The sequence below is a fragment of the Candoia aspera genome, chromosome 14 (assembly GCF_035149785.1).
Source record: "Candoia aspera isolate rCanAsp1 chromosome 14, rCanAsp1.hap2, whole genome shotgun sequence".
NCBI classification, from domain to species: Eukaryota; Metazoa; Chordata; class Lepidosauria; order Squamata; family Boidae; genus Candoia; species Candoia aspera.
In genome coordinates this window covers 11,833,684-11,844,324 of record NC_086166.1, presented here as the reverse complement: position 1 = coordinate 11,844,324, position 10,641 = coordinate 11,833,684, and the positions used below count along the sequence as shown (strand labels likewise).

The window sequence follows — 10,641 nt, the reverse complement described above, 5'->3', positions numbered from 1 at the left end:
AGACACATCATGGCATAAGAAAGTAGGCAGGATTTAGGAAGTGTTGGTGCCAAAGGACATGTTTAGACAGGGGCACCCCCTAGCGATAGCCAAGCACCATGTCACTCCAGACCAGAGTTTCTCAACCTTGGCCGTTTTAAGATGTGTGGACTTCAACTCCCAGAATTCCCCAGCCAGCCATGCTGGCTGGGGAATTCTGGGAGTTGAAGTCCACACATCTTGAAGTGGCCATGGTTGAGGAACACTGCTCCAGACGGTTCAAGTCAAGGGAAAATCACAAAGCCCCCTCTTTGCTCACACACCTTTTGAAAACTCAACCCAACTCTTGAATTCTTATCCATGTTTGGATCTTGAGCAAAATCCATTCAAAGCACGAGAAATGTGCTATGAAAGCCCCATCCGCATCTATATCAGCTGGGAGGTTCCATTACACATTTAACTCCTAATATCAACCACCTGGACGCTAGATCTGATGGAGTTCCCCTCCCATAGCCCCCAGCAGGCAGGGGAGGGGGGATCCGACGTATCCACCAGCGGACAGGTAAGCGAAGGCTGTTTCTAAGAGAATACTCCATTTCAACATAATTAGAGAGGAGCGTTTGGACAGATCTCTGTAGATTCTTTGAAAGAAGGCCACCACTTTTAGACTAATTGCTTATGTCAGGAAAAAAGGAAGCTTTAATCTTGGGTTTTGATGATTAAGAGGTCTGATTTTATAGAAATAATGTGGCTAAAGTTTAACTAAGATTATATTGGTAATTGCGTTTATATCTGTATCGGAGGTCGGAAGTCACTTTCCTTTTCTATCCCTTTCTGACTTGGCACTTTTATAGTCTCCCTTCCTTCTTTAGGTCTATACCCTATTTTGTATTTTAACTATGCTTTGAAAAATAATCAAGTTCTTTAAAAAAGAAAAGAAAGAAAGAAAGATCAACAGGGTTTCCAACGCACTATGTCCTACAACCCCCGCATTCTGTTTTCGTGAAAACTGCGCTGTGCTGGTTGCTGTGTGCTGCTGTGGCTGGTCTCAAAGTCAGCAAACTTCCCTCGGGTGCGTTGCTCAGCTCTGGCATCCACGTGCCAAGGAGCAGGTGTTGATCCCGTTGCAGGACCCAGGAAGCCTTCATTTGGTTCTGTTTCTTCCGGGGTCTGTCTCCTTCCTTGCCACCGCCTGCTTGGTTCTCCCCTGGGCCTGCGAGCTGCGAGAATGGCAAATGCAGCTTTTCAGCCCAAGCCCAGGCCCAGAGGCATTTCTCCACAAGGTGAGCCGACCACGTTTCCGTGGTGTTACCTAAACAAAAATACACCATTGCAATAGAAAAGCTTTGTTTCAGCTCAAGGGGATGCCTCGTCAAGTGAAAACCTGATGCGGGGCTCTGTCTTGGCACCGAAGATTAAAAAACACCAAGGACGGTGGGGGCAGAACTATGTGGATTGCAAAACTGAGATGCTGAAAAGGTAGTCTTCGACTTACGACCCCAGTTGGGGCCAGGATTTCCATCGTTAAGTCATTGTGGTCGTAAGTTGAGTCACCACATGACCAGACCCGATTTTATAACCATTTTTATGGCGGCTGTTAAGCGAATCACTGCGGTCATTAAGTGAATCCAGATTCCCCAGTGGGCATTTTTTGCTGGAAAGTGGCAAAAAAGTTGCAAAACGTGATCATGTGATGCTGCAACTGGTTGTAAATGCGAGCCAGTTGCCAAGTGCCTGAAATGCGATCATGCGTCTGTGGGGGAGTGTTGCAATGTTTTGTGACACTCAGAAGTGCTTTACAGGCCATGAAGTACCCATTCCGAGGCCATCATAACTACATAGTCATTAAACGAATGGTCGTAAGTCAAGGACTACCTGTATTGCGCTTCGTATTAATTTCATCCTAGGAGTGGACGTGCTGAGGGTCATAGGTGGCCTTTGAAACCCCGTTTTGTAGTCCTCAGACTGCAGCAGGGCTGAATACAGCTGGCAATTTCTCACTCTTTTGAGATGCAAACTGCAGCCCCGAATTAAACCTATTCCAACTGGAAAACATGGAACACCCAAGGCCCCCTCCCATTTATGTGACATGGCTCTGCCCACCTGGTGGCCTTCGGCTGCCACCCGAAATATCGCAGGTGCTCTTTGGCCATCTTTTCTTTTGAAAAGGGTACAAGCTGTTACATCTTCTTTGCATCACTATAATGGATAAATTACACATAGATAATTTCGATATGTGTAATTTATCCATTTTTGAAAAGATGTTTTTTTCAACCAATAGATAAAGCAATGCAACACTGTCCGTTTGCATCGCCTTATATCGTGCTATTGCAAAAGTTTGGCAAAGGTTTCATGATATTTTGCAAGAATATTATTATTTTCTAATTGGAAAGGTTCATTTATTGTTGAAGACTTGACATATAGGCACAGTCACCATATTTTCTTGGGGAAAAATGAAGGACTTGAACTTGAAAAAGGGGCCAATCTGAAAGTGGCTCATAAGGATTAAACAAAATGGTTCATGTTTGTAACTTTCCTTTACAAAGGAAAATTCAAGAGCAAAACCAAGGAAATAAGTAATTAAATAAATCCACAGGACAGCTTTCTGAAATAAAGGACTGTCCTTTATAATAAAGGATGCACGGTCACTCTGTGTGTGTGTGTGTGTGTGTGTGTGTGTGTGTGTGAGAGAGAGAGAGAGAGAGAGAGAGATGCCTAGATGATTCATAATTTTGTTTTTGTTCTGTTGGTCATTGTTTGTTATTTTTTACACGCTTCCATTTTGTTTGTTTGTGTATAGTTCTTGCATTTTGGTAGCGAATGGTTTTTCTGTATCCCTGTACATTTAAAAAGAAAACGTGCTGTAAAATAAATAAAACACATGAAATCTTTTCTTCTAAAAAATGTACAGGCTGTTCCCTCTGTTTCTACAAAGAGGCCCTGAAAACAATGGAATTCCAATGCCCACAGGAGATAAGCAAATACATTCATAAAATTAGAAGAAGTTGGAGGGCAGGAGGGAGGGAGGGACGTGCATTGCAGGCAATTTACCGCCACGGTACGAAAAGCCACTTAATGCAAAATTGTGGTCTGCAGACCTGAGCAGGGGAAGGCTGTGCTGGGCTGCAGGTGTTGTTCAAGAGAGACACAGCAATAGGAGAAGATGGTCAGTAGCACTGAAATTGCAGGCCACAAGGGAACGGGGCCTTCCCAGAAGAGCAGATCTGATGGAATAGCTGATGGCACAGACAATAGCTCTCTTTATACAGCACTGAGGGCCAGTTTGGTGCAGAGCAGTATTTCTCAACCTTGGCAGCTTGAAGATGCGTGGACTTCAACTCCCAGAATGCCCCAGCCAGCATTCTGGGAGTTGAAGTCCACGCATCTTCAAGCTGCCTTGGTTGAGAAACACTAGTGTAGAGGTTAGGGCACCAGGCTAAAAACCAGGAAACTGTGAGTTCTAGTCCTGCCTTAGGCACAAAGCACCTGGGGGGTTTGGGGGCAGTTATTCTCTCTCTGCCCCAGGAAGAAGAAGGCAAGAGCCAACCACTTCTGAAACCTTGCCAACTGCAGAGATTTGTCCAGGCAGTCACCAGGAGTCAACACTGACTCAAACACACACACATATCCACAAAACCTGGTAGAGAGGCTAGGCTGGAACCAGTTCACATTCTTGCTCAGGGCATCCTGGGGGACCCTGGGCCAAGCCCTCTCTCTCTTTCCCTCTCAGCCCAACCTACCTCGCAGGACTGTTGTGGTAGGGCTAAACCAGCTAGAACTAGGCATGCTGCCTGGAAGCGCAACAGGCTATAAAATCTAAGCAATAAACCACACAAATAAATATCTCCTCTCTGCTTCTAGGCTCTTCCAATCCAGGCAGCCCTTGACTTACGACCATTAGTTTAGCAACTGTTCAAAGTTATGACGATGCTGGAAAAAGTGACTTGCAACCAGTCCTCACATTTATGACTGTCGCAGCATCCCCGTGGTCATGTGATCAAAATTCAGGCAGCTGGCAACCAGCATGTATTTACAACAGCTGCAGCATCCTGGGATCACACGATCGCCTTTTATGACCTTCCCAGCTGGCTTCCGACAAGCAAAATCAATGTGGAACTGCATGATTCATATAACGACTGCTGCAAAAAATGTCGCAAACTTGGATGCGGTCACGTGATGCCTTGCTTAACCATCGCACCACTTAACGATGAATTTTCTGATCCCTATTGTGGCCGTAAGTGGAGGTTTGCTTATCTTTCAGCCTTGGCAGAGCTTTTAGGAGGGAATAGGGAGTTTCTCAAATCAAGAGGGGAGTGCAGAGAAGACTCTGCCTTACCGTTGTTCAGTTTTTTGGCACGGCTCTGAATCCCGTCCAGATAAAGCAGATAATGTTTAAGGGTGTACTGAAGAGGACCGAGGCCTGGGAGAGACTCCACCACTTCGTCTGCCATGAATGCCGCCATTTCAGGTGCTCCAGCAGCGAGAATGGCTAAAACGGAAGCGAGAACACATGAAGGAAACATCCAGGGGACAGCGGGCAAATTTCCACCGCCCTGGAGGAGGCAGGCACATGCTCTGCCAGATGTTTCCGCTCTTTTTACCGATTGGATTTAAAATGCATTTACTTTTGGGATTGCTTCGACTCTGCCTTGCATCAGGGTGAAAATAAAAGGACTCACTTAAAAAAGACCACAAAGAAAACAAATCATAATCGATCGGTATCTATCTATATGTAAACCTTAGAAAACAGCCATCGTATTATATAAAAAACATTTGCGGGCTAAAACTCCCCTATTTTCTGACCTCTCTGCCAGCAGAGGCTGATGGGAAATTTAATTCAAAGCATTGGAGGGTGCTGAGTTGCCTACCACGCTCTGCGCTTGATGACGAGATGTCATCTATACCAGCCTTTCTCAACTTTTTCACCCTGGAGGCACCCTTGAAATATTTTTCAGGCCTGGGGGAAGGAACCCCTGCACATTCAGGCTCCAACAGAAGCCAGAAGTTACAAAATGATATTCGTTTCATGGGTAGGCCTGAATATATACATTTACAGTGTTCTTAACCTAAAAAGAAACAATGAAACTTACCTCTTCAGTGTGAAGTTGCCCAAATTTGAAGTAATTGTTTACATAAATCGTGATCTCCCAGGGAACCCCCAGTGACCTCTCGTGGAACCCGAGGCTGCCAGAGAACCCTGGTTGAGAAACCCTGGTCTACTAGATTGCGCAGTTTGATTCAATTAGCTTGTCCCCTATCCTTCACATCTTGCAACTCCATTCCCATCCTTGCTTCTATTGTTGGATTTTGTTTTTTTACCTGAAGCAGTTGCTGGTCCGACACCCTTCAGTTCATTCAACTCCTTCACGGCAGCCTCTACGTCCGGGAGTCGGTGGAAAGCTTTTCTGGTATGCTTCTCCACCATCTCGCTCGAATTAGTGGCCACCAGCTGCTGCAAGCGAGGCCGAAATTTGCCTCTCTAGAAAGACCAAAACAAGCAGTGATTGGCTTTTGAGTGTTTCCCCATCTCTACATGGCATCTGATTGGCCCTGGCCAAAGATGGGCCTTGTAATGGGATGTGGGAAAGACCTTGGGAGGCTGGGCAAAGAGATGCTGCCTAGGGAACGGTCAGATAAGAGGCGGCTTGGCCCACAGCTGGATAGTGGGCGGGGCAAGAGGCTCAGGAGGGACCCTCCCCAGTTTCTCAGGCTGTGAAGGAGATGGGGGGAGAATTGTCCTTTCAGACTTGTAAGATTCTGTTAATGTAGCTTTATAACAAAGTAGAATTAGCTCATCTGATCATGTTTCCTGTCTGGTCTACCTGGTAAGGCTGGCATCAATCTTGCAAGTCTGAAAGTACAATTCTCCCACCCTCTCTTTTACACCTGGAGAAACTAGGGAGGGTCCCTTCTCAGCCTCTTTCTCCGTCCATTATGCAGTTACAGCTATGCTGTCTCTTATCTGACTGTTCCCATGGCAACATCTCTTGGCCCTGTCTCCCAAGGTCTTTCCCACATACCATTACAGTGCTAGGCTTCGCCGCCTCCCTACTCTTCAAACTTTACGTTACCAGTCTCCATCCAAATCATCCTCCCTGCCCTTCTTGGAATGCAGTCAATTATGTCTGACTCCTCCTTAAAACGAGGTGCCCTGAATGGTGCATAAGACTTGATCTGGGGCCTGCCCAGTCTGAAAAAGATGGTATTCATATGGCACGTTTGCGTGTGATGATCCAATGAATCCAAAATAATCAAATCTTAGACATGCCGAACTGTAAGCCATCTCTGCAGGTTCAAATATGCTAAACTAAAACGTGATTAACTAGTTTGGATTCAGAATGATTGAGGAAAACAGCACCGGAATGGAATGTTTACCTTTCAGGGTTGGTTCTGTTTCCCTTTTCACGCATACATTCTCCAAACCAGATATGCCCCATTCAAACCCTGTGCATGTTGCATTTATCTTCCAGCCAACAGGGTGCCATTATTCTAATTCTAATGTTGAGAAACTGCTCCAGTGTAAATGCATCTCATTTAAATCAAGTTGCCAAGTTTGAGAAACGCTGGTGTAGAGTATGGTTAAGGTGTTGAGAACTGGCATTGCGGAGACCCAGTTCTAGTCCACCTTCAGCCATGGAAAGCTCCTGGGTGACAATGGGCCTGCCATTCCCTTTCAGCCCAACCTACCTCAAGGGGTTGTTGTGGGGAAAAACAGGAAGATGGAACACCACATATGGTCGCTAAGTGGAAGCTTAACCAAACTATTAAGAAGATTGTGCCATGCAGGCCATGCATACCAATCACATCTTCAATATACCCATTTTACAGATGGGTTTTAAGGCCGAGATTTCACCTGCTGCTGAACAGGTGAAATCCCTTTATTGCCTCGGAGAGAAATACCTACAGTTAGCTTCCACTCCATGAGTCTCAGCAATTCCTCTTTCGTCAGGTATTTTTCCTCGCGCTCTGCAAGAACCCCAGGCAACTCCTCTTGGTACCTTGAAAGGACACAGGTAAAGAAAAGAGTAAAAACGTAAGTCCTTGACTTACAACCGTTTGTTTAATGACAGTCTGAAGTTATAACAGCCTCGGAATGGGTGCTTTATGGTCTGTAAAGCACTTTCAAGTGTCGCAAAACATTGCACCCCACCCCACGGTCAGATGATCAGATTTGGGGGCTTGGCAACCGGCTTGCATTTACAACTGGTTGCAGCATCCCGTGGTCATGTGATCATGTTTTGTGATCTTTTTTGCCATTTTCCGGCAAAAAACGCCCATCGGGGAAGCTGGATTTGCTTAATGACCATGGTGATTCACTTAACGACTCATGATTTACTTAAAGACCACCATAAAATGGTCATAAAATTAGGTCTGGTCACATGGTCACTCGACTTATGACTGCAATGACTTATGATGGAAATTCCGGTCCCAATTGTGGTCACAAGTCGAGGACTTCCTGTAGCCTAGAGCCATCACCATCCTACTTTACTACGTCCAAAGGCCAGAAATATAAAATACAGTATTATTAAAGATAATAAAATAAAACACAACTTTGGATAACCTCAAGGTAGATAGGAAGTAAACAGAGCTATAGCATGGGAGACCTTGCATCAGTTGGTGCCTCACTTTCACAACTGCTGAACAATCTTTTGTTACAATCTGACCCGTAGAAGATTTGAAAACTGGAAGTGCTCTGGATATGGGAAATTATCAGCTAGGCCACACCAGGGCTGGCGCCTTCGTTAAACTGTCCTAATTATACGTCAGTCACTTACCACTGATCCAAAGCAATGAGTTTCTTTTTCTTGCTTCCCACAGCTGCAACCACATCCTGGTAAATGTTCAAAATGGCCTTCCAGGAGGCTGGATCCTCACATGTATAAAGTCCCCCTTTCCATGCCATGATTTAAGGCTTCCTGGAACAAAGAAAAATCGAAGTATTAGGTAGTAAAGGGCAGAGGGCCCATCTTTCATTTTATGTTGGGCTGTTTAAAGTGGCGTTTCTCAACCTCAGCAACTTTAAGATGTGTGGACTTAACTCCCAGAATCCCCTAGCCAGCCCCCAGAATTCCCCAGCATACTGGCTAGGGAATTCTGGGAGTTGAGGTCCACACATCTTAAAATTGCTGAGGTTGAGAAACAATTTTAAAGCATTAAAGATTTCTTTGAATCAAGTTGCAAGAGGCGGCTTCACAGACACGCCCATGAGGGGATCTTAGCAGTAATGAATAAATTGTTAAGCTTTTTGCTAGGTTTGCTGATGGTCTCCCATCCAAGAACCAGGATCCCCCTTTGCTCAGATCTTTTGGGAGGAGACAAGGTTGGCTAGCTTTCCATTTTGTACTTTAGAGTGGCTGCAGTGTGGTGTTTTTCAACATTGGCCAGCATGTGCTGGCTGGGGAATTCTGGGAGTTGAAGTCCACCCGTCTTAAAGTGGCCTGTGTTGAAAAAACACTGCTTCAGGGCAATGGCTATAAAGGGAGAATATCTGCATTTGATTACACAGTTTAAAATAACATGGCACCAGAGAAGAGGAAAACACAAATTTTGACTAGTTTTTTAATATTATTCCAACTTTAATCTACATAGCCTGTTGGAATGATAACAGGATGACCTTTGGGGAAAGGACAGGCAAATGGAGCTGGCTTCTCTGGAGGGTGGAGGGTGCCTCTGAGACTATGAGTTACCTTTTTTCAGTCAAAAGCAATTTGGGGCAACCTATTGGTAGCTAAGAGGGCCAGGCCTGGAAACCAGAAAAAGGCCCACTTGAGCTGGTTCACACAGCCCATGAACCACAATTTCTTTAACCATGCTCTATCCAATACACTACCAGTGTTTGGGTTGGCTCAATTTGCGGAAGAAGAAATGACGGCTTGATGACAGTTTCACACCAAACGAAGTACAGCATCCGATGGCCTGGTACAATGTATGCCCTGAGCCACATGCCACCTTTTCTGATCTGCAAGTAAGCCCACGCCCAGGCTGGGTTCACACTACTGGTCAACCCACAAGCCATTGGTGACATAATTGAAGGGGGTTATGTTATGTAATGCGAAGCCAAGTCCATTACATCTGGGCTTGGTATGCATTAAGCCCAACCATTATTTATACATCTTGGTTAATGTTTAAGACACCAACCACAGGCTTTTAAAGAAGCCAGCAGGATTTAGCTCAACATGGGATCCCCACCACTGTGGTCTGCCACCTGTCTGTCATTCAAGGCTAAACCTCTCAATTTTTCAATCTCATTATGGTCAACTATTCCCCAACGGGGGGTGATTGCAAACATGCCAACGCAGCTTTGCCAACTGTGGGTTATTGTTCTGGGAGGGGGTGCCTTCAAGTCAGTGTTGATGTTACCTTAAAAACTCAGGCACCCCAAGAGGCATCGAGCTGAAGATCCGTTCCCTGAATTTGGGAGAAAAAACAATGTTACTTTTGCAAAGGTGGCCCTTTTGCCTACCCGAAAATAGGAATCCCAAAGTAATTCAGGCAAAGCAAAAGCATTTATTAAGGGGGAGGGTCAATTCTTTTTATAGGGTGCAGAAACAAACGATACATACATTCGGTATATGTGATGGTCAGAAAGCAAGAAATCAAACCCTAGTAAGATGGAGTGGCTGTGGATTAATGGCACCTCAGGTTCTGGGAAATTGTCATCTTTAGTTCTGGATGGGGTGGCACTGCCCCAGACAGACTCAGTGCGTAATCTGGGGGTTCTCCTGGACTCACAACTCCTGCTTGAAGAGCAGGTGGCAGTTGTGGCTAAGAGGGCCTTTGTGCAACTCCGTGTTATGCGGCAGTTATGCCCCTTTCTAGAGTGAGAGGCCCTTTGAACGGTCACTCATGCCCTTGTTATCTCCCATATAGACTACTGCAATGCGCTTTACATGGGGCTACCCTTGAAGAGTATCCGGAAGCTACAGCTGGTCCAGAATGCAGCTGCGCAGGTAATCATGGGTGTCCCAAGGTTTGCACACGTAACAGCTTTGTTGCGTGAGCTGCACTGGGTCCCAGTCTGCTTCTGGGTCCAATTCAAGGTGTTGGTAATTACCTTTAAAGCCGTACATGGCATCCTTCCCCCAGAGGTGAGACAGGCCCCCTCGCTGCTGGACTTTCCAAAAAGATTAAAGACCTGGTTTTGTCCGCAGGCTTGGAATGGGAGGGGGAATAGTTATACCTGGGGCTGGCTAGTGCCCTAAGTGATTTTGAGGGGCCTGTTACAGACTGATTAAAACCTTTTAGCCATTTAGATTCTATCCTGTTCTTATTTTTGTTGCATTACCTTATTTGGAATGGTTTTGAATTTTAATCCTGTTTTATTGTAAACCGCCCAGAGTCCCCCCATGAGGGAGAGATGGGCAGGGAATAAATGTATAAATAAAATATAAATTAAAAAAAATCCAACAATAGAAGACTGATTCCATGTGAGAATCAAAACACTGATCCTAGATAACATTCCACAACTGGCAAATGTAAAGGGCACGCAATTTCCCAGCCGGATTTGTATCTTTAAAACTGACAAATGTGTTCAAGGACTTTCAGAATATGCTCTCCATCGTTTAGTTGCTGAAAAGGCCAGTTCTCACATACCAAAAGAAATGGCCTTGGCCCAAAAGAAAAACGTGGTTTCCTAAAGCTAGAAACCAGGCCCAGGCTGCC

General features: G+C 45.3%; 1 protein-coding gene across 1 annotated transcript; it reads right to left on the bottom strand.

Moving 5' to 3' along the window:
- Window positions 1-710: 710 nt before the first annotated feature.
- LOC134505510 (uncharacterized) lies at window positions 711-9,361 on the bottom strand. The gene is made up of 6 exons (XM_063315249.1): window positions 9,340-9,361; window positions 7,755-7,895; window positions 6,884-6,977; window positions 5,299-5,458; window positions 4,316-4,468; window positions 711-1,291 (listed from the first exon to the last, which is right to left on the bottom strand). Exons 2-6 carry the CDS (start codon window positions 7,880-7,882, stop codon window positions 951-953), a joined length of 876 nt encoding a protein of 291 aa, XP_063171319.1. The 5' UTR covers window positions 7,883-7,895; window positions 9,340-9,361; the 3' UTR covers window positions 711-950.
- Between the last annotated feature and the right edge of the window lie 1,280 nt (window positions 9,362-10,641).

Bases quoted from the DNA above. Each gene is read 5' to 3' on its own strand.
- LOC134505510 (XM_063315249.1), bottom strand. From the start codon at position 7,882: ATGGCATGGAAAGGGGGACTTTATACATGTGAGGATCCAGCCTCCTGG. The intron at 4,469-5,298 runs GTAAAAAAACAA...CTTCCGTTTTAG, and splicing joins CGGACCAGCAACTGCTTCAG to CCATTCTCGCTGCTGGAGCA. The intron at 1,292-4,315 runs GTAAGGCAGAGT...ATTTTTGTTTAG, and splicing joins TGCCAAAAAACTGAACAACG to GTAACACCACGGAAACGTGG.